Source organism: Penicillium diatomitis (assembly GCF_028827545.1).
Source record: "Penicillium diatomitis strain IBT 30728 chromosome Unknown utg000002l_segment0_segment0, whole genome shotgun sequence".
NCBI lineage: Eukaryota > Fungi > Ascomycota > Eurotiomycetes > Eurotiales > Aspergillaceae > Penicillium > Penicillium diatomitis.
In genome coordinates this window covers 1,187,271-1,209,540 of record NW_026623174.1, presented here as the reverse complement: position 1 = coordinate 1,209,540, position 22,270 = coordinate 1,187,271, and the positions used below count along the sequence as shown (strand labels likewise).

Sequence of the window (22,270 nt, the reverse complement as noted above, 5' to 3'; positions counted from 1 at the left end):
GTGATTCCCAATTCTTTTGCTAGCGAATTTGTCGTTTGGATCAGTATCACTATCCACCACCATCAATAATAACATCGGCCGCCGTTGGCATGTCTCCCTCCGCACCTCGCACTGAGTGACTGAAGTCCTTCAAGAAAGGACTACTGCCCCGCCTGCACGTTCCGCGAATCGGTCGGGAAGGCGAGTCCACTCCCTTCGGTAGTACCTTAAAAGCGGGTCTCGTCTCTTTAGCGGACGCGTCTTATCGATTATCAGGAACGTCGGTTCTGACACTTGAACATGCGAAAATCGTGTGACTGCAGAACTCCGTTCATCGTCCGCTTGCTGCGTTCAGAACCCAGCGCGCTCGAGACGTGCGCCGATGTGGCAATTCGGCATGTAAGATGAGTGTTCCAGCTCCCTGGCTTGCTACCTTTGTGGAGCAGTGTCTCGCCGCATACACGGGTCAAACCAGCCACGAGAGCGTTGACATTCACGACGATGGCGCAACGATACACTTCAAGCAAATTGGCTTCGCGCCGTTTGCCGCCATCCTGGAGGTAAGCATGCGATCTGTTTTCCGAACTGATCAATCTGCTAAGTGGGTGGCGATGTCATTTAGTGGGCTGTAGGTCCTTCCAACAACGGTGCCCAGTTGATGGATGCGGATAACCAATTGCAAGCGATCTTTGAAACCAACTCAGGCAACCAAAGCCCTTTGGGGTCGGAGTCAATTCACAATGAGCGAAGTCCCCGGAAACATAGAGTGCAGCTACTGGATTTTGAACTGGCTCTCACGCACTCGTCCCCAACCCCGGACCTGCAATTGAGAATTAGCAAACACCGCATATTGTGGCAGGAGGGAGCGATCAAGGCGCTGACGCCATCGAAGAAGCTGCGCAAGAATCAAAACATCAAACAATTGCTCGACAAAAGCCTTCGAAAAGTGAAAGCCAAGGAGAGCTCCACGGATCGACAAGTAGCACCCATTGCACACCAAAGACTTACAGAAGCAGCGGCTCTCGAATCTTCTCAGCCCTTGGACCAGCAAGATTATGGGACACAGTCGCATGCAGTATTATCTCAGGTTCATCGGAATGACTATGACTGGCCACAGAGTAATGTGCAAATGGATCGTCGCCTCCGACATGACCCCCAGAACCTCCTTCAACATCTCGACAGACCGGCTCGCATGATCTCGCGACAAGCACGGCCTTCGTCAGCGTACAGTGAACAGACAGCCAACCAAGAATCTAATTCTAATGCTACGACCAGCATTCATGGGGTCGAACTAGACAGCCGCCGATCGTCATCGCCTTCGAAGAATTCAATCTCGTCTCAACCATGTGAAGAGGCCCGATCTGAACTCCGGGGTCTGGGACTGGATAAGTCTTGGACGAGAGAATCGCTTGCCTCTTGTGATCCCAAGCGCAGTGCTCCGTCCACTACTATAGGGCCCGCTGTACACACAAACAGCCATCGTTCGGTCGAAAGTAGTAGAGTCACATCCTCACGAAAAAGGCGTCATGATGAGCTGGAGCTTAAGGACGACACACGATCTGATGCGACTTATAGGGCTAGGGTTGACTCGCCCGCTTTCACCAAAAGACAGCGTATCGAGGAATCTGGGCCCCGCGCTCAGCTTTGCCAATCAATAGTGTCTCTCCCTGAGGATGCGGAAATATCCCATCTCACACATATTGAGGAAGATGCGAATGGTCCAAGAACCGAGAGTCGACCCCCAGTGGAGGATCCATGGGGGGACAGACACAAATTTCCTCTCGTGACGTCGCTATCCCGAAGGATCAGGTCGAACTTCTCGAAAAAAGCTTTTGCTGGATCCCGCCAGCTCCGGGAGACCCTGAGCCTCGTGGTCACGTTCCCCCTGGTCTCTTACAGCAATGGAACGACATTGCTCGAATAAGGCACAGAATCAGCCTCGAAGAGCGTGCCAAGGAAAATGATGCAGCAAGTCGAATGAATTCAAGATCAAGCCCCGGGTCTACCTCGTCCTCTGAAATCGAAATCAGCACTCATGAGGATTGGCCGAGTTCTCCTGTTCGGCCACCTCCTAATCGATTACCTGAAAGTAGCCCTGTAAGGCAGGCTTCATTCATGCCGAGACATGCAATCTTTGAGCACGTGGACCGTCGCGGAAGCCCGAATACCCAGGCTGAAGCGGCTGTTCATGACGATAAACTGGAGCCTTCGTCACAAGTCAACGGGCCTATCGCGGCAACCAAGGAAGCACCTGATAAGGAGAATCCACCAGAAACCCCTTCGATATCTCGATCAGGTCGAATGAACCTCATAAGTCAGGCTATGGAAATCGATTGCGACGGACCACAACAAGGAACTCTTCAGGATTCAATGGTCGTCACAAACAACCCAAATTCAATGCCACTGGACCGACAGCCTGCGGAAACCCCACTGCAGGGCCCATCGCAAATCAGAAGCAATTTACATTCCTTGCATCTGGATGGCTATGGCCAGTATCAGCAAGATGACAACGACATCGATGATGATTCAAGCGATGAGGAATCCGTCATGGAGAATGCGGTGCCTCTTGCGCTCGGCGAAAGCTTACCGCCGACACAGAACAGTCAATATGAGCAGGAAGAAAAGATCGCGAACCAAGCATGCTCTCAAGGGAGCAAGGATCGCGTTCAGGTTGTAGTGACCCCTTCGTTGGGTCATACTCGGCCACCCGATACTTTGGAAAGCACTTCAAAGACATTTGATGAACGACGTCCTCAACTCTCATCACCAAGCAACAAGAATTCGTCGCAGTCTCGAGTGCCTAACACTTACCCATTTGTAGGGAGTCACGAGAAGAGTAGGGCTCTTGATCAATCGATGCCCGAGTCATCACCTCCCGGCCATGACGAATCGCCGATGGAGACTGGGATCGATGTACCTCAAACCCAGTCCAGTGGAACTGGTCTGTTCTCGCAGTGCACGACTGAAACTTGGACGCATGGTCTCATCCCGGAATCCTCTGAGCCAAATCAATGCCAAGTTCACAACGACCGTGGGGATTCGAAATTGTTGAATGGCCCTTGGAGTCAGCCTTTCACGAGCTCTGCAAGCATGTTCACATCACATCCTCCGGATTCCACCCAAGGCTCCGTAATGATAACATCCGCCAATGCTGAGGCAGAGAGTTCACCTCACATTCCACCTGCCGGAGATGATCATACCCTCCTCGCAAGCCAACCTCAGTCTACTAGCGCGAATCCTCGGGAAGTGCGAGATGTTCAAGAACGACCTCAGGGCACATCAGCCACCCAAGATGCGGATCTTGTGGCGCAACGCGCAGGCTTTCTCAGTACCTCACACCGTTCGGTCGAGGCGCAGGAGGTGTACAGGAAATTTCGCGCTGATTACCCGAACTATTTTGGAGATTATACCCACTTCACGGAGCTCTGTGCTAAATTGCAAGTCGTAAGAGAGCGGGGATTGTTGCAACGGTCAAACATGTGGGATGACTTTGTGATCAAACACCTCCAGGCTTATATGCCCTATCTTGACCATTGCGAAACTCATATGGACCCCTCGCCACTTGACTACGAAGCGTATTTCGTTCGCAATTTTACCAAGACAGTGAACAAGAAGCGAAGTCTCTCGGGCTACAGCATTGCGCTTATTGCGTCCGAGCGCCACTCACTCGATCATATGACGTCTACGCAAGCAGATAGTCCGGTCAATTCTGTACCGACGACTAGCCCAAAGCAAACAGTCCACGACCCACTCACAGAAAGCTTCGTGGATAAGTTCTCCAATCTTCAAGCACGTTCTTTCACAGAACCTGTGGAAAATGGTCTCCCTCTATTCGAAGATGATGCGCATCTATTGTCGACCCAAGCACCATCCTCGATTGAGACGACCCCGTTCTCTGTCCAGGTGAAGGTCGAGGGCACGGCAACGGAAAACCCCGGAAACTACCATGAGATCCTCGGTGTGCATTTAGACCCTCCAAGTACCTATACGCACATCCCAGCACCTGGGTTCAATAAAGACCACCGCAAAGAGTCCCCTGATGCGCAGATTCAAGCCCTCGTGATTCCAGGACGCAGTGATGATATTCTGATGGTAGAAGCCGAGCCCACAACAGGCGAGAATGAGGAAGTAGCGAATACCGACGTGGACCAAGATCTGGACGAAGACGACGAAATCGAAACAACCAATACCAAAGACCAGGCCAGCTCTGAAACGGGTGGGGAAGAACCCGATGTCGAGCCAGTGGCCGCACCCGAGCAAGAACTCGAAGCCGACGACAGTCGGCACGAGACCGCCAGTGTTGAACTTGGTGACGACACGTTCCTCTCCGCCCGATCCCCATTATCCCAAGATGAGATCCCCGAAACTCAACCCGAGGACGAGCATGGCGATGGTACAGAACAAAAAGAATGGGCTAGTTGGTTCAGCTCTCTTCGTCGTACATGGGACAAAGGTGGATCAGAAACAAGTCCCGTTTGGTCTGATGACCGTAATACACCGTTCAAGTCGTGGGCGGAGGGCGACCAGAATGTTCTGGGGGAGCGTCGACGACGGGGCGGGGCCAAGATTCTTCTTGACGAGAAGGGGGTTATCCGCAGGCCCGTGAATCGTTGAAAATGAAGTCTGAGAGTATCGGGTGTTCCTCATGTTTAGAAGCTTTCATTAATGCGAATTTACTCTCTTCCACTCGCGCAACATTGAAGCGACGTGTCTGACATTTCTGCCTGTTATTGCCTTTGTCCCAGGCCATCATGATTTACCGAGTCCATCAGAGACCACCTCGCGGTTCGTGACGTAAGTAGCTTACTGCCCGGCAGGCAAAAACATCATATATCTGTTCCACGAGAACAAGGCAGCCTTTGAGATGTAGTTACAGTCCCAGGTCTACTGTACTTGAATGTTGTGTCGGAGGTTACTTGCTACCTAAATTTGTTGGCATATCGCTCTTGAGCGGCTCCTTCTGAGGATCCTGGGCATGATCTTTCCGTGGAGTCTTTGCGACGGTCACTCCAAAGACTTGTTCATTAAGAAGTTAGCGGGCCGACACCAGGAATGGTCTTGTTGTACTGGTCATTGAATGCATATACTCAATACCCAGTAGATACCTTCGCAACGCGACGTTAGGTGGGAAAAAAAGAGCGGTGTCTCAGATTATGATTACGGATACCTTAATGTGAACGTTTCAAAGATAGACATGCATGTATGTGCTGTAACTCTCGTGATCAAGTGTATTCAAAAGTTCGAATCATCAGCCACCCGCCGGCAAATTTTGCTATAGTAGCATGAAGTCAAGGGAATTCGTAAGTGGTCGAAAGGTACATATAGGCATGAAAAATATGCAAGAAAAACATTCCTCACTCCCACAGAAGGTGGTTCACGGGGAATCTCGATATAAACGCCCAAGAAACGAAAAGTCATTCAAGAAAGCGCTGATAATGAACACATGCAATTTCCATGGCAAGAAAAGTTTTCGTAGTGATGGATAGGCAGACAGCCTCATTGCACGTCCCTTACGCGTGACGGAAAGGCTCGTAGGCGCTGGATCGTTGATTGTTGTGCGACTTGGAAAGGTCGCCACCGTGGGCGACCGGGGGTGGGTAGGAAGTGTGCTGCTGGTGACCATAAGGTGTTTGACCAGCGCCCAGCGGCTCGTAGGTGTAAGGGGCCTTTTCGTTGGCGAGATTGCGCGACTTGATTTCATTGCGGGGACCGTAGGGCGAGCGACCGGAGCAGCAGCAGACGCTGAAGGTCCAGAAGATGAGAGCACCCAGAGAGAAAGCGACAGCCAACCAAGTGGCGGCGAACATGTTGGTACCCATGGAGACTTGGATGCCATAGGCCTTCAGGGTTGGACCCAGAGAGGACTTGAAGATGGAGAAGAGCACCGTGGCGGTCACAGAGGCGGCGGTGGTGAACAGGAAAGCAAGCACAGCGAACAGGGTGGTGACACAGCTGCCCCAGCGACTGCAGATGGCGAAACAGCCGACGACAATTTCCGCAAGGGTGACTGCGAAAGCGACAATGTATGCAATGAACATCCACTTGGAGACCGTCTTGTAGACATTCATGATCTTGTTGTATTCGCTGGGCAGCTCATTTCTCACAGTGGACGAGTTCAGACCCCAGACCGCGAATGGATCAAAGTAGAACTCGCTTTGGGGCTTGGAGCATTCGGTCACCGAGGTAGCGTTGTGGCTGTCTTCTTTGCCATCGCAGTAGCCCCAGAGGCCGATTTGATAGAAGTCGGCGAGCGAGCTGTCAGCCTGAAGCTTACCCAGGACGTCCGAGACCTGCGAGGCGCTGACACCTGAGATGCCATAGTCGTTGAGGATAGTTTCAATCTCCGTTACCGTTTGCGACCCTTGGCTGCTGATGTCTTTCAGGTTGATCTATTGGAATCGCGGACATCAGTTCTCTAAGCTCGATGCAATGCACGTGGAACAAGACACAATACCCACCCGCATGAAATAGAGGTCATTTAAAGTGGATGAGGATGACTTGGTACAACCCAAGCCAACCATGATAATGCATATCAACGAAGCGATGGTGAGAACAAAGGGCGTGAAGATACACGCAATCCGACCTGCTTTACCCATGGTGGAAATTGTGTGTCGAGGACTGGTATAGAGAGTTGCAGATGAGCGGGAAGTGAGCGAGCGAGGAAAGGAGAAGAAGAGTTGAGGTAGTCAGGATCGACTGGAAGACCAGTTGAGATGGTTGCCAGAGAATACGAATGGACAGATGATGGAAAGAACGACCGGTTGGGGGAGGGGGGAGGTCCGATGGATTTTATTCTTGCTGCAGTCCATATTCCGGCCCTTGTGATCGTCCCTCCCCAGACGATTGCGATCCACACCGGGACGACCAGCCATCCTGCGCTCGCTCGCTCTCTCTCTCTCTCTCTCTCAGCCCTCTTCGTCTCGCTTCGTCTAAGCCCTCCAGCCACCTCATGATGAGTGAGATGGAAGTGGAGTGGAAGGGGCGCAGGGCTTAGGTCAACTCCAACTGCCGCCCCACCTGGAAGGAGGTACCTGTCATGACGGGCAAATCAGAACTGCGGCCAGCGACTGCCGTCATACCCATTTGGGAAAACCACGCCACGCGCGATGCTATTCATATCCACGCCAAGCCTGATCAGGAAAGGCCGATGGCTGCCCAAGGCTCGCAGGTTGCCCTTCCAACGGCGGAAAGAGTGCAGGAAAACACGCCTGCCTAGAGAGGAGAGAACGTTCGGTGTGGAAGCCACGCTCAGCCACGGGGTCGTTGGTAGTACAGCGCACAGTAGGAGTATATTCTGCATAGGGCATACTGTGTACGACTATTATTGTGCATGATAGCCTCCATCAGTCATCTTGCGGACTTGCTCAGACGACTTGCCAAAGCTAGCTGCATGTTCCGCCCGATCGCCAAGAGAATTTCCATCCCCCCACTCTCTTTCCATATTGATAGTAGTTTACGAGTTACTAGTTAGTGACAGCATTTTCGGGACGAGCTTCGTCTCACGACGGCTGCTGAGTGCTGACAGGTGCAAGTCGTGCGCCATCTCGACAACACAGGAAAAGCAAGACCTGCTCCATCCTTGGCGACGTCACACAGTCATGCGACAGGTCGGGAAGTCTGGAGTCTACAGTCACTCTACAGTCTAGTACACGGAACACTCTATTATAGATGACTACCTAAGATAGCTATTTCTATCAACCACAGCTGTACCGCTCAAACTACTGAATGTAAGTTGTCCTCCATGTTTCTGATCTTCAAAGCTTCGTCATCCTCTGCCGTCAGCGTTGCCCACGCTGTGCCACCCCCTGTGGAGCGGTGGGGCCTCGTCCCCGAACCTTGAAATGTTTTTTGCACTGTTGCAGTTGCCCTGACCCTCTTCATTTCCACTCGTCACATGGCATGTCCGCTCTCTCAACAGGAAACAGGAAAGGCCAAAGGGCAACCTCATCCTGAGAGGGAGGATAGAGACTAGGATCAATAAATGCGTGGTACTGGGAGAGGACCCAAACTCGGAATTCCCTGTGTCATGTTTCATCTTTGCACTTGGCTAGATCAATTCAGAGATACAAAGTCCCCAAACACATGATAAACAAGAAATCGTCACGAATCACGTGAGCTTGATCGCATCATTTGAACCTTGTAGCCTGCGGAGTGGAACCTTTCCAGCGCCAAGCCGCAGCATCCTTTCCCACATCCATGGGTGGTCGACCTTGGGTGACGAGGCTGGATTCAGACCGAATGCCATTAAAGTAAAGAGGCAATATCAAGGAAGTGTCAGAAATGCAAGAGGGGAGTGCCGAGATCACCGCAAAGAACGCCATGCGCAGAAATGTTCCGTGATGTTGAAGCCACAGAGCAGTTTGAGGATCATATATCATCCACTCATAGATTTAAACGAATTAGACCTTTGTTGTCAAATCCGGTATACAGGTTTGCAAATTCAACCGAATCAAAATTGATTTCTCAAAGGTTTCGGTTGTTTTTGATGTCCCTATATTTGGTTGGACACGCATAACCGAGGAATACGACACATCCAGACAACCCATTACCCAGAGGAGACTTAAAAAAAATCGACCAGTCTGAAAGAAAGTATACAGACTGTGAAGCTTTGCGTCCCTAGGCTGCTTCTGCTTCGTCTACCAGGCCCCGAAACGATGCAGTGTCCGCTTCATATCCGCCGCCTGCAGCCGATGATACTTCTGTGAAGGATGATAATTGTTCCACCAAACACAGCTCTCACCATCACTGTCAATGCATGTCGCATTGGGGAATCCAAACCACCGAGGATGATCGAGAATCCTGGTCATGAAGCGCCAGGAATCGTACAGCACAGACTCCACCTGCGTTGTGTCAGTGTAGTTCGATGTCGCGCGGAGATCTTGAAAATACAAAAAGGAAACCCACATCTTTGTGCGCTGTGTGAAATTCCTTGCGCATCTCTTCAAGTCCCCTGTTGTATGCCTCAGTCCACGCAGCATGCTTCTGAGAAGCACTCTCGCCTTGGTCGAGGATGAGTGGACTTCGGCCTGTTGGTGGAACGTTGATGAAGAGGAACTTGCGTCCACCATCTAAATAAACTTCCTCGATCAAGGAACGGTACTGAGCCATGAGCTTAGGTACCAGCTCATCTGCCTCATAGCTTTGGTATGCCCATCCGACACTTATCATTCTCTCAGCAGGGTCACTTGAACAAGATGAAGAAGCAGCTTACTCATTGACCCCAATCCAGAAGCCGAAGACGGTATCTGAAGCTTTCCACGGTGCTTTCATGGGCTTTGCGCTGTAGACGTCTTGAAACGTCTTCACTTGGCCCGTCATATCCGGGTACCCAGAATTGAGAATCGCATTGTCGATTGTTGCGCCTCCAATAGCCAGGTTGTAACTGAGCACGAGAGAGGAGTTGTCAACGGTTGTGAGGTAGCCTATCCAATTAATGCCTCCTCCAGTCGCACCAGTACCTTTTGTCAAAACTTAGCAATGAAAGTCCAGAAATTGGGGGTAAGATCTGCTTCGCCTACCCAGTTGAGGATTTCCCATGGGATTTGAAGGCGACGGCTGGGTTCCGTTTACATTGAAGCTTGTCATGGAGTAGGAATCACCACTGTGAGCGTGAAATGAGCAAATGGCTCGTGCATGTTTCTCAGTCTGCCTCTTCAAGGTGCAGTACTTACAAAGTGAAGAAATAGGTGGGCGATGACGGTCGATGGGAGGGCATCGCGGCAACTGCAGCCAAATTCATCGCGAAACTGAGTAAAGAGCGCTTCATTGTTTCAATTTGCAGATTTTTGAAGTGAGAGTGGACGGACATAAAAGACTCGATGAGTTGCGAAAATGAGATCTTCTGACCCTTGAGTGTTTATAACCACGAGGACACTGTGTAGCGAACGCAACGCCTGCTTGCGTCCATGGACTTGAGGAAAAGAAAGTCCTTTCCCAATCGGTGACAATCGCAACCCTGCCAATCGCATGAACCCTGTAGACCGGCTAAAAAGAGCAACTGCGGGGAATCCCTGTATTGTGGCTTGTGGAAACGTGAAGAGTCAGGCAAAGATGTCTCTTTCCGCCGTATAGACCATTCAGTGATGCTTTGTCGAAGAGGCATAGATGTCGCGCGCTTGCCTTGGTTCTTCGTCGGCGTAGCATGATCTCTTTTGCAACCCAGCTCATTATGCTCGTGATACGGATCATCTCAACTAAAGGTCACGCATAGTTCTTTCAACAGTGCAAGATATCCTTCGATCTTGCCGTCAAAACTCCCGTCTCGCAAACATACTTCCGAAGGTGGCGTCAGGTAAGCACCGAAAATGGAACGGTCCTTAACGAATTGCCCGATTGCACGCGGGGTAAGCCGCTGAAGAATCCACTCTTCCGCTCATCCACGAGGGAGAATACACCATTCTGAATCGAATGTCAACATCAAATGTGCAGATCACGCATATTGACCTTTTCAGGTTTCCAGCGATCATTGGAGGAAGTAATTTCTCCATCGACGTAAGCATCTTCCCCATGCGTAGCTTTCCCCGCTTCCCCAACCCTGGAGAAATCCACAGACGTTCAGACCTAATGATGTTTGAGCTCAACGTCTCAGGGATCGGGCATCAGAGGAACAATTCAAGGATGCCTATTCCACCCTCCAGGCACGGATCCTCCAAGCTCATTGATACAGGCCAGGTGGTTACAAGCAATGGGCTTCAACGTCTGATGAAAATTGGAAACTGAAGCCCGTCAAACAACATTGTTTGCATCGGCAATTCTGCTATAGATTTGATGATATTGGCATCAAGTTCCCGTGAAGCTATCATCTGGACCATGTCAACTCGCCCCGACTTCTGATCCAAACCCTGTGAAACGTAACATTTCCATACCCGCTCCGCCCACCACAACATTTCCCTGTATGACACAGTCCGCATGGCCTGGCTCAGAAGCGAGGCCAAGTATCCCGGGCAGGAATGTCAAAGCAGCAATGTCAGCTACAGCGCTGTACCTATCTAACAGGAACTCAACAGCGAGAGCCTCCGTAGAGTGCTTCGCGAGATCAATTTTGAGACACCAAAACTTAAGCCTATGGTCATTGCCAGAAGAGGCAAATACAACCCGCGCAAGACCTGTAGTGGCCTGTGAGGGAATCTCATCGTAATGCAAGACTTGAATTGCAGTTGCCGAAGCCGCGTGAGCATCCGGGATAGAAAGCGTAGACACGACCGTTTCCGAGTCACCATCAGAGGGAGTCCTCAGCAGCGAGACCGTGATTGAGCTGTCGTCACCGGCGGTCAAAACAACCGCAGCCTGCGCGGAAAGAGACACGAGCTCCATGCCCTTGACGCTGTTGGATTGCACCTGGTATCTGGTCTCGCACGCAATTTCCTTCGGCGTGCTTAGGAAACTCCTGGAGGATCGTCTCGCTTTGAGCGTGGACGAAGTCATCTCATAGAACGAATCGAGCGTGTCTGTCAAATCCCAAATAGTGAAAAAGCCATCCGTTGCCGCCGTCACGAGGCTGACCGAGGATCCTCTGGTCCATAGTCTGGTTTGGGTAAGGCAATTGGTCATATAGCGTCCCTGAGCAAGCAGCGTGAACTGGTGCTGCTCATATGGCGAGAAGTGAAAGATCTAGAACTGATTAGCAAAGGTTTCCTACAACAATATAAAAACAGGCCGTGAATTACCCTGATCATTGAGTTGGAGAGTGTCAGGCACACAAGGAAGCCTTTTTCGCCACTAGATTCCATGACTTCGATAGTGTCAAAGCTGGTAACCCGCAGCTCGGAGTCTGGCTCGCTCTTTGGACTCTCCGAGACCAGCTTGACACACGTGCCTAGAGAGCTCACTTTTTGGACTTTCCACACAAAGAACTCTTCCAGTCCAGCGCTGGTGAAGAGATACTGACCATTCCTTGACCAGCTCACTTGTTGTATTCCGGATCGATGCTTGTCCAATACTTTCAGGCATTTGAAAGAGCCCCAAGGACTTTCGCTTGTTTGCCTTGACGCAGCAAAAATGCGCACAACTGTGTCTTCGGCTCCAGTTGCAAAATAAGCCTCCCCCTCCTCATCGTTACATATCCCGTCCATGGCTCTTATCTCTCGTCCATGTCCCCCGGCACGGATCGAACGATTCGCATCCGGTACAATGCGCATAACTTGCAGATCTGGCTTTTCAAGCCATACGAACAGTGGCAACTCGTCTCCCGAGCCGGCTCGGAACGACCAGATTCTCCGAGCACCACCAGAAGCAATGGAGATAACATCTTGATGTCTTGTCTCGTTTCTCAGCACGAAGTTCTGAGACCGGAATCCGTATATCATCAGATCGCCGCTCTTGTCTTCCAGATATGTACCCCAAAGATCCTGACCGAGACTGCTCGAGGACTGATCAAGCGTTTCCAGTGAGACTTTTTCCGGGTGATTCGAATCGATTGTCAAATTGTGGTAGCAGTATTGGCCATCCCGACCACATGTCAAGACATAATTCTCTGCATTATTACCTGCCGTGATCTCACGTATGGAGGTTGTACCTTCATGGCCATGAACTCGTCTCATGTCCACCAGAGGACTGGAACCCAGGCCCAATCCCAAGGTTCCATACACTGCCAAGCCACCCAATTCAGAACCGAGGAGCAGGTAATGGTTCTCACGCACAAAGCAGGCTGCTGTTATGATATAAGGGGCTTTCGGCAGTTTGAAAGGTACCACTGTAACTTCCGGGAGGCCAGTGTTCCATTGAGTGATGGTCAAAATAACTGCGTCCTCGCCCGTATAATAATCAATGACCAATGAGCACTCTTGGGAATTCACGTTGTCCTGAATAAGTGTCAGACTGCGAGGTCGCTTGCCCAAAGACACTAATTCTATAATAGAACTCGAAGAGTGGTGACACAAGCGGAGTAAACCTTGCGAGCTGGCAATCAATGCGATTCCCCTGTCGGGTATGCCAGTAATGATGGAGAACGACCGCAGATCCTCAAAGACACAGAGCGTCTCCCATTCAATGGACAGGTCATCGCTCGGGCCAACGCATCCGAGGCGCAATTCACCTCGGAAGGAACAAGAAAGAATGCAGTTATCGCTGATGAAATCGAAGCTTCTCGGTACATCCGAGCCAGCGATCTTTTTATGAGTCAGGGACTCGTTCAGAGTTGGCGGGTTATATTGTGAGGGGCGAAAGACGTGCTTCCTGACTTTGAAACTTTTCAAAGCACCGTCAGCACCACCTGTGAAGACCGTCACGTCTTCACCCTTGTCGAAGATGTCGAGCCCCCAGACATGCTTTCCAATGTGAGGCTGGGCTGAAGACATCTCGCGTAGATCGTATCGTGCAGTCCCCGACGGTGAAGTGTCCCAACTGAGTTCCCACACAATGCAGCTTCGGTCCTCACTTCTCGAGACGAGACTCAAGCGGGTTGGCTCTTTGTTGTCGAATGTGCAGAGATTGACGTCCCAAATCCGCGCAGCATGACCAAAAGCTTTAGCCACACACGTCTCCGAGCCAAGACCACTTCCATAACCGGTGCTTCTCAGCTCGAACCCGTCAGTGGAATAGGCCGAGGGATCACCCGGGGATTTTGCTTCGCATTCGGTAATGTCCCATATTCTGATGGTTCTGTCGTCACTGCAGCTAGCAAGAAGCCTTCCGGAGCGGCCGGCGTTCAGCGATGGGATGTTTGGAAAGAGGCGAACCCCGAACACGGATCCATCATGACCTGTAAAATAATGATGTATCGAAGCAATAGGCTTCTCTGCGTCTTGGCCAACATCCGTAAGGAAACATGACCAGACGATGATCTCTCCAAAGGCAGTTCCCGAGGCGATCAAGATATGAGAAGAAGAGAGTGCAGTCAAATCCGCAGCATACAAGATACATTTGACACTCGTTGTGAGCTGTTCGATTCTGATTCTCTTGCTGTATTGTGCAAATCTACCGCTTTCTGCGCTTGCCCTTAAGAGCGCATTGTTCGCGGTGACGAGAAAGACCGTTTCGGTGTGCTCTTCAAACGTAGCGCATCCACTCATCAGCCAGTCTGGAGCAAGATATTCGGCGCTGGACGCTGTCAAATCGACTCCATCAGAGGCACTGAAAGAAAATTGGATGATTCTTAAAGACTTTCCGCCCCAGACCACAACAGAATGGCATTGAGATGACCCCTCGGAGACCTTCAAAGAGGGGAAGGTAACAAAACCGTGCACGTGGTTGCGTTTGAACGCTTGAACTTGCGCTGTGAGACGGCCTGTTTGTTCCTCAATGACTCGGAAAAAGGGACCTTGGCCCTGGAAAATAAAGAGGCGTTCTTCACATGATACAATCTTCAATGCCGAGATTGGAAGACAGGCGTCCACATGCTGCAAAACCAGAGTTGGCAAAAATTACTACTAACAAATCTGGTCTCTTCGCTTCAAAAACAACTGACCTCAAGAGAAACTGGCATCTCTTTGTACGCGGTTCATGCCAGATGATTTGAGAAACTTGCCAATCCGCTCTACTTATCATTTAGCATGTCGAGACACACAAAAACCCCGAACCACCTGCCCAATTATCAAAGATTGGCATCATACCTTCAAAATTTTTGTTTATGTGCAGCTTTACATGCTTTGAACATTCCTTCGAACAGCTAGCCTCGTGCTTATCAAATTCGAGTCAAAACGGGCAACTTGATGGAGCGCACTTCAAAATTGAGCAGCCATCCCTTTGTCACGTGATAGGTCTCCATAGGTCCCCTACAGTTTGTTTGGCATGTTTGTCTCAAATCAATCCATTACATGTCGATCACTCGATCGAAGAGTCAAACCCTTGTGCCGAAAGTTTCGAGAAGTACATAGCTCAATTTCAATATGAGGCCACCACGGATCTCGAAAGCCTTTTGCGTAATTATGAAGGAGAGAAAGTGGAATGTGTCGTTACGTCGAAAAGATTGGCCGCACCTTCAGTCTAAAGTGCAATGCAGTGATGCACTCACTAGTTAAACTTAAGTGCTCACCTACCAGATTCTTGTCAAGCACGTGACACCGTGTGCGGCATCCGCCGCGCCCGCGTCGGGTCTAGTACAATGACGTAATCCCCTGCCGTCGTACCTACCCATCCACGGATGAGGCTCTCTTCCACCAAGTCATGTCTTTCAGAGATCCCGAGCGTCCGCGCTCACTTGAGGACGGTCGACCCTCCAACTCAAGATGGGTGTTACCGGTCTCTGGACGGTGCTGCAGCCTTGTGCGCGGCCTATCAAATTGGAGACGCTGAACAAGAAGCGCCTCGCCGTCGACGCGTCGATCTGGATTTATCAGTTCTTGAAAGCAGTTCGTGATAAAGAAGGCAACGCCCTTCGCAACTCACATATTGTTGGATTTTTTCGACGAATCTGCAAGTTGTTGTATTTTGGGATCAAGCCAGTATTCGTCTTTGATGGCGGTGCCCCGACCTTGAAGCGACAGACGATTGCTGCGCGAAAGAAGAGGCGGGAAGGTCGTCGAGAAGACGCAACCAGGACTGCGGGAAAGTTGCTTGCTGTCCAGATGCAACGCACGGCGGAGGAAGAGGCAGAAGCACGGCGTCAACGACGGAATCGTCCCTCTGGTGCGGAGGAACTTGTTCCGGAAGCCCCTGTGTACGCAGATGAAGCCCTCATGACGGAACAGGAAAAGCAAAGAAATCGGAAATTCAAGAAAAAGGATCAATATCATCTTCCAAACCTCGATGTGTCACTCGAAGAGATGGGCGCACCAAATGATCCTCGAATCATGTCACAGGAGGAGCTTGAAGAATATGCGCGGCAATTCCATCGTGGTCAAGATATCAATCTCTACGACTTTTCAAAAATTGACTTTGATGGGCCCTTCTTTTTAAGTCTACCGGCAACCGATCGATACAACATTCTCAACGCAGCACGACTTAGGAGTCGTCTCCGAATGGGTTATTCCAAGGAGCAACTGGATACTATGTTTCCGGATCGCATGGCATTTTCCAGGTTCCAGATCGAGCGCGTTGCAGAACGAAATGATCTGACTCAACGACTCATGAACATCAATGGAATGAACGGCGAGGATGCATTTTACAAATCTGGACAACGAATCGCTGGCGAGCGGGGTCGCGAATATGTTTTGGTCAAAGACAGCCAGAATGAAGGCGGGTGGGTTCTGGGTGTCGTGGGCAACAAAGACGCCGGGCGCGAAAACAAGCCCATCGATGTGGATCAATACGGACAACCAGAGCAAATATCAGACTCAGATGACGTGTCGGATGATGACGAGTTTGAAGATGTTCCTATTGAGGGAATCAATCGACTGCCTAAACTACCGTTTCTTCAGAAGGGGGTGTTTGATGACTCCCTTCAGCACGCTCGCGAAGACATGGATATGCAAAAAGTTCTCTTTGAATCACGTCAATTTCCACCTCTGCCCGCTCCCAGGCGCATTGATGATAACGCACTTTTTGTGAATGACGATCGGAATACAGCGCCACTGCCTAATCGGCGTGACTCTGATGTTTTTGAAGGCGATTCAGACAGTGACCTAGAGAGAGCCATTGCTCTGTCGTTGCAGCCAACCAAAGAGGCAGATGATGACATGCCGGATCTCTCGATCAATAGAGACACTGTGCATGCTTCGGCTCCGGACATCTCGCAGAGCTATATTTCAGATAACAGTGAAGACGACATGGACTTCTCAGCTGCTGTCGCGCAGACTAAGATCACAAAAAAGCAGAAGCCCGTTGTCGAGAACCCTTTTTCAGGACCACTTCCTTTCGAATCAATCTCGCTGGGCAAGCTTGACTCGGTCAAAGAAAAGTTCGAGAAGGCTGACCAGTTAGACGATGACGCTGGTGGATTTCTCAAACACTCTGATGAAGCGAAAAAGAAGATTGAGCCGCTGCCGCCTTGGTTCGCGGGTAGCAAAGTAAGCGATGAATTTATTGCCGAGCCGACCTTTGAGGAGAACAAGGACCAAGATGAAACCGATAATCTCGTGGTTTTTCCCAAAAAAAGAACTCCGGACGTTATCGATGTGGATGAGGCGCCAAGATCTACAGAGGTGATCGATTTAGAAGCAGATGGCTATGCAAACGGCCATGCGAACAATCTGGAGAATATCGATCACATTGAAACGAGCTTGATCAAGGAGCAGGAGAAATCTGTGCTCAAATTGGATATACGAAGCCCCGAATCCCCAGGTGTCACCGAAAAGGATACAGTTGGCGATGTTCCTCAAATGGCTCTCAAAGCTGAGGCAAAATCTACCGTGGTCTTTCAAGAAGACGAAGATAAGGATGCCGTGCGCTCGGGCTCACCTCAGGCCGAAGCGTCACCGCAGCCGGAGTTTGAGGATGTTGTGCCTCCTTCGCCTCCCCCCATCCACGTTTCAGCACGACCTTCTCAGCCGAGTTCAGCCGCTCTCGCTGCAGCCGATATGCCAAGTGGGACCGATTTAACACCCCAGTTAGATGATACAGAGGCCGTGCCTTTTGATCATGACGATAACGAGTTCAGTGACCCAGAAGATGAGGATCTCATGCGGCAATTAGCGGCTGAAGGCGAAGAACATGTGCGCTTCGCGCAGACCTTGAATTCGGATACGATTCTCAATCAAGTCAACTATGAGCAAGAGCTGAAACAGCTTCGTAATCAGCAACGAAAAGACCGACGTGATGCGGATGAGGTGACCCAAATCATGATCAATGAGTGTCAGCAGTTGCTACGCCTGTTTGGCTTGCCATATGTCACCGCGCCCATGGAGGCGGAGGCTCAGTGTGCCGAACTCGTGACTCTGGGGCTTGTGGACGGCATCGTCACTGACGATAGTGATACTTTTCTCTTCGGCGGTACCAGAGTCTACAAGAACATGTTCAACCAGAGCAAGTTTGTAGAATGCTATCTTTCATCGGATTTGGAGAAGGAATTCGCTCTTCACCGACAGAAGCTCATTAGTTTCGCGCATCTACTCGGTAGCGACTACACGGAGGGTATTCCGGGAATCGGCCCCGTCAAAGCGCTCGAAATCATCACGGAATTTCCCAATCTTGCAGACTTCCGAGAATGGTGGGCTGACCTCCAGATGGGTGTCTCCAAGCCAGACGATACCCACGCGGCCTTTCGAAAGAAGTTTCGAAAACAAGCCTCGAAGATCTTCCTTCCGCCGACCTTTCCAGATACCCGGGTGGACACCGCGTACTTGGAGCCGGAAGTTGACTCTGATCCATCCCCTTTCCAGTGGGGTGTACCTGATCTCAACGGTCTGCGAAACTTCCTCATGGCTACCATTGGCTGGAGCCAGGAGCGTACCGACGAAGTCCTGGTACCGGTGATCCGTGATATGAACCGACGCGCCCAGGAGGGTACACAGTCCAACATCACTCAGTTTATGCAGGGATCGCTCGGCGCGGGAGCATTCGCGCCTCGCGTGCGTTCCGGTGGGCCCAGTCGGATGGAGAGGGCCTTCGGGCGGCTCCGACAAGAAGCACGCGGGCACGACGCAAGCTCTCCAGACGAGCCCATCTCGGCTGCGATCGAATCTCCCGGCAACGCCGGCGATGCTATAGAGGCTGAAGCGGGCCAAGAGCCTACTTCCAGTAAACGTGCTGCCACCAGTCACGCGACCACTCGCGGGACTCGTAAAAAGCGCAAGACCCGCGGTGCCCCATCCTCAACCTGACATTTAGGGTGGAAAAGGACTGATTTTGTGCAGCTCGTGTAGCCATTATCTCATAGCCGTGATACCCAAAACGTTATGTACCAATGAATCTTCATTCCTCCATCATCCTCTTCAGTTTGATACCCCACACTGGAAACTACCTAGTAAGCTGCAACAGTTTCTTGGCACGAGCTGCGCTGGTTTCGAGACGCTTACCATCAGGGGTTGCTTCCGATTGTTGCGATCTGATTGATATAACTAGTGCCGGTGAAAATCGATCTAGTCCCTCCTACTTGATAGACTAGTCCATCCGTGCATGTCTGTGCATGATCCTAGCATGCGATTCCAATTAATTGCAGCTCGAACCCCACCGAATAAGCATCCCCTTCGCTGAGGATGCCCCGTCTAGCAGTTCCAGCATTCCTCAGGATTTGTCCCCCACAGCAGATCGACCGGTTCCAATCATACGGGTTTCTTCAGAGATCGCAGGGACACGGATCAGGTGTTCGCTTAGCCGATTCTCGTAGTGCTCTACCTTGCCGCACTCTGCGAATTTCTCAGCGACAGGCTCAGGGACCTCTTATGCAGCTCCATAAGGTACCGACACCGACTTGTCCTCGATCCGTCATGGACCAACGCCGGACTGAGGTAGCAGTCATCAGTCTTGGTTGGACCTCGGGCCGCACGATGACATCAGCACTCCCGAGGGCGATGACGTCGGCGATCGTGACTTTTTTTTTTCGTTTTAGCGCAATGCTTCCACCCGCGACCTTTTGCCAGACCTTCAGAACAGGCCCCTGCGGGTGCCCAATGGATGATGCCCCGACCACTAGTCTCTGATCGGCTTCAACCCTTTCCTGTCCAGGGATTTGGAGCAGATTTGGAGCCGATCCGGAGACGAGAAGCTGTATGAGCCCCGCCCATCGACTGCGCCATTGGATCGGCAGCCACCACAATTGTAACCTCCTGGCTCCAGCGACCCTGCGCACTCGACGGAGCTTGTTTGCTCGATCCCAGTGTCCACTTTTCGCACAGTCTATGCTTTGGGAGGTCCATTCTGTCGCAACCACTGATCTGGAGGCGTCGTTCATGCCCCCGCTAGTCTCGACGAATCGCCAGTAGCATTTGCAGCATCGTAGCTCCCCCGAATAGTCATCCGCCTGTGTCCGAGCTGGCACCCGCATGGAGAACCGCGCCCCCATCTACAAACTCTGTAGCTCACCCGCTCAGGCTCCGTCGTTCTCAGGCTTCTGGCTGAAATTTGCAAGAAAATCGTGGTGTGGAGGTCCTCCTGCGTCGTCTGTGGCTTTCCCAAGAGTCCCCCAAAGTTCTCCCCGTTCTCCACCCAAAAGGGTAAGGTGCCCTTCCGGCAAAAAGTTGACGACGTCACCAGCGGAAGAGTATCAACCTGAGGTCGCAGCTGAAGATAACATCTCGGACTCTCGCTCCTTCGACGACCAGGTCCCCCTTTTCTCTACACCTGGAAAGCTTCGCCTGTGTACCTAATCCTGCCGTACCGCTTTTGTCGCACGACCGTCTCTACCCCTCGTGACCTGAACTTTTCCCCTGCATCTCTCTCGGCCGCCGGTTGCATTGCTCTTCCGTCACCTCCCGTAAGCTTCCTCCTAGGTCCCCAATCACGAGTCCCCTCACATTCACGTCACTACTGCGTTGAACGCCCCAGACTCTTTTCTCTCGGTGCTCAACTTTCTTTTTGCTTCCCTTCTGCTCCATCCTCTCCTCTCTCTCGTTTCCTGCCCCTCTGCTCTTCCGTCTCGACTATTTTGTGACCCTGGTTTCTGCTCGTGCTTTCAAATTGAGTCGTTGCAGATAATCTAATTTTTAAGGACCGACAGCTGTCACCCACACTACTTCCTGCTCATCTCTTCCAGTCACCGGCATCATGCACCGCACTTATTCCATGCGCCAGTCGCGCGCTCCGACCGCCTCGCAGGTCGAGAACCCTCCCCCACCCATGTCTTCCACCAAGTCAAACCGATGGCTCGGAAAAGGTGGCTTTGGTGAGTCAATCTTGATGTTTGTCAATGCGCCAGACAGCTGCAAGGTGGACTGTGACTGTTCCCCAGCTTTCTCGGGACGTTAAATTCCCAGTCGGCCCCGAACCTTTCCAGCCCGCCTCACAGACGAGCGATTGAGCATTATGTGTTTGCCAGAAAGCGTGAACAAAAGAGCTTGAAAACTAACTCGACATCACTTCAGGCCATGCTTTCCGCAAAAACGCCGCCGGCGCTTTCGGTCCCGATCTTGCTCGCAAGCTCTCCCAGCTCGTGAAGATGGAGAAGAACGTCATGCGAAGCATGGAGCTCGTTGCGCGGGAGCGCATGGAGGTCGCTGTAAGTCTCAGCTGCCATTTGCCAGCTCACCGTTCTCTCTCGTCCTGTGTCATCATGAGCTAACCAACGGGTCGCTTCAATAGCAACAACTCTCCATCTGGGGTGAGGCTGCTGACGAAGATGTCTCTGACGTGACTGACAAGTTGGGTGTCTTGATCTATGAGATTGGTGAACTCGAGGACATGTTTGTTGACCGCTATGACCAATATCGCGTGACCATCAAGAGCATCCGCAACATTGAAGCCTCGGTCCAGCCCAGCCGTGACCGCAAGCAGAAGATCACCGATGAGATTGCCAAGCTCAAGTACAAGGATCCCAACTCTCCCCGTATCGTGGTGCTGGAGCAGGAGTTGGTCCGTGCCGAGGCCGAGTCCCTGGTCGCTGAGGCTCAACTGTCCAACATCACCCGTGAGAAGGTCAAGGCTGCCTTCCAGTACCAGTTTGACGCGCTCCGTGAGCATTGCGAGAAGGTCGCTATCGTGGCCGGATACGGAAAACACCTGCTGGATCTGATTGACGACGCTCCCGTCACTCCCGGCGAGACCCGTCCTGCCTACGACGGCTACGAGGCCAGCAAGGCTATCATTCAAGATTGCGAGGATGCTCTGACTAACTGGGTCAGCTCCAAGGCCGTGGTCAAGTCCAACATGTCTCAGCGCTCGCGAACCCTTTCTCAGCGTCATCGCGCCAACTCGAGCAAGAACCGTGACGGTGTTGACCTCTCCGGCCAGGATCAGCCCATGACCGGTGACCGGGACTCTTGGTTGCCTGCCGATCAGCACCCCGGTTACGAAGACGAGGCCGAATACCCCGAGAGCGCCGTCGACGTTGAGCAGCGTGGCCGCGAGGAGGAGAGGGAGCCTATTGCTGCGTAAATCAACGTGCAGTGAACCCCTTCCTCGACCCGCTTAATCGCTGTTTCCCTTTTTGTCAAATGTGTTTATCTGTTCTCTGCGGAAGTGTTCGCCGATGCCTCACGCTCCCGCGCGACAATGTCTTCGTTCTCGGTTCCCCGTGTCTTCCAGGCTTGGGGAACCCCCCAAATCATGGACGGAAACCGGGACAAGGTGCCAGTCGGGTTGTGTGTCCACCGGTCACTCCTGCTTTCCGTTTTTATGACCCGACCCCTCGTCACGATGGTGAATCTTATGTTATCTTCTTTCTTCTTGGATCAGGCGCAATTGGGCTCGACACTTAGGAAGGTGTGGAATAATTGCTAAAGGGAATATTATCATATTTCCTCCTAGCGGGAGGGGACGGTTGAAAGACATGTGCCCATTTTCGTGGGTCTTCTAATTTCGAGGCTATCCACTGGTACTCGCC

The 22,270-nt window shown here is 51.6% G+C and overlaps 8 protein-coding genes across 8 annotated transcripts; 4 read left to right on the top strand and 4 right to left on the bottom strand.

The window, feature by feature from the left end:
* Positions 1 to 383: 383 nt before the first annotated feature.
* On the top strand, positions 384 to 4,593 carry N7539_001546 (uncharacterized protein; the record flags this gene model as incomplete). The annotated part of the gene is made up of 3 exons (XM_056931149.1): positions 384 to 539; positions 602 to 1,712; positions 1,829 to 4,593. 3 exons carry the CDS (start codon positions 384 to 386, stop codon positions 4,591 to 4,593), a joined length of 4,032 nt encoding a protein of 1,343 aa, XP_056793180.1.
* An 896-nt stretch (positions 4,594 to 5,489) lies between these two features.
* On the bottom strand, positions 5,490 to 6,575 carry N7539_001545 (SUR7/PalI family protein; the record flags this gene model as incomplete). Its single annotated transcript, XM_056931148.1, has 2 exons — positions 5,490 to 6,368; positions 6,438 to 6,575. The coding sequence occupies 2 exons, from the start codon at positions 6,573 to 6,575 to the stop codon at positions 5,490 to 5,492; spliced, it is 1,017 nt and encodes a 338-aa protein (XP_056793179.1).
* A 440-nt stretch (positions 6,576 to 7,015) lies between these two features.
* Positions 7,016 to 7,195, top strand: N7539_001544 (uncharacterized protein; the record flags this gene model as incomplete). Its single annotated transcript, XM_056931147.1, has 1 exon — positions 7,016 to 7,195. The coding sequence occupies one exon, from the start codon at positions 7,016 to 7,018 to the stop codon at positions 7,193 to 7,195; it is 180 nt and encodes a 59-aa protein (XP_056793178.1).
* Positions 7,196 to 8,615: 1,420 nt separating this feature from the next.
* Positions 8,616 to 9,745, bottom strand: N7539_001543 (SGNH/GDSL hydrolase family protein; the record flags this gene model as incomplete). Its single annotated transcript, XM_056931146.1, has 5 exons — positions 8,616 to 8,819; positions 8,884 to 9,139; positions 9,191 to 9,437; positions 9,498 to 9,580; positions 9,651 to 9,745. The coding sequence occupies 5 exons, from the start codon at positions 9,743 to 9,745 to the stop codon at positions 8,616 to 8,618; spliced, it is 885 nt and encodes a 294-aa protein (XP_056793177.1).
* Positions 9,746 to 10,791: 1,046 nt separating this feature from the next.
* N7539_001542 (tRNA (34-2'-O)-methyltransferase regulator RTT10) lies at positions 10,792 to 14,401 on the bottom strand (the record flags this gene model as incomplete). Its single annotated transcript, XM_056931145.1, has 3 exons — positions 10,792 to 11,589; positions 11,646 to 14,315; positions 14,384 to 14,401. 3 exons carry the CDS (start codon positions 14,399 to 14,401, stop codon positions 10,792 to 10,794), a joined length of 3,486 nt encoding a protein of 1,161 aa, XP_056793176.1.
* Positions 14,402 to 15,143: 742 nt separating this feature from the next.
* Positions 15,144 to 18,614, top strand: N7539_001541 (ssDNA endodeoxyribonuclease RAD2; the record flags this gene model as incomplete). Its single annotated transcript, XM_056931144.1, has 1 exon — positions 15,144 to 18,614. One exon carries the CDS (start codon positions 15,144 to 15,146, stop codon positions 18,612 to 18,614), a length of 3,471 nt encoding a protein of 1,156 aa, XP_056793175.1.
* Positions 18,615 to 19,017: 403 nt separating this feature from the next.
* N7539_001540 (uncharacterized protein) lies at positions 19,018 to 19,795 on the bottom strand (the record flags this gene model as incomplete). The annotated part of the gene is made up of 2 exons (XM_056931143.1): positions 19,018 to 19,139; positions 19,195 to 19,795. 2 exons carry the CDS (start codon positions 19,793 to 19,795, stop codon positions 19,018 to 19,020), a joined length of 723 nt encoding a protein of 240 aa, XP_056793174.1.
* Positions 19,796 to 20,496: 701 nt separating this feature from the next.
* N7539_001539 (Eisosome component PIL1/LSP1 family protein) lies at positions 20,497 to 21,822 on the top strand (the record flags this gene model as incomplete). Its single annotated transcript, XM_056931142.1, has 3 exons — positions 20,497 to 20,614; positions 20,814 to 20,947; positions 21,031 to 21,822. 3 exons carry the CDS (start codon positions 20,497 to 20,499, stop codon positions 21,820 to 21,822), a joined length of 1,044 nt encoding a protein of 347 aa, XP_056793173.1.
* Positions 21,823 to 22,270: the final 448 nt, after the last annotated feature.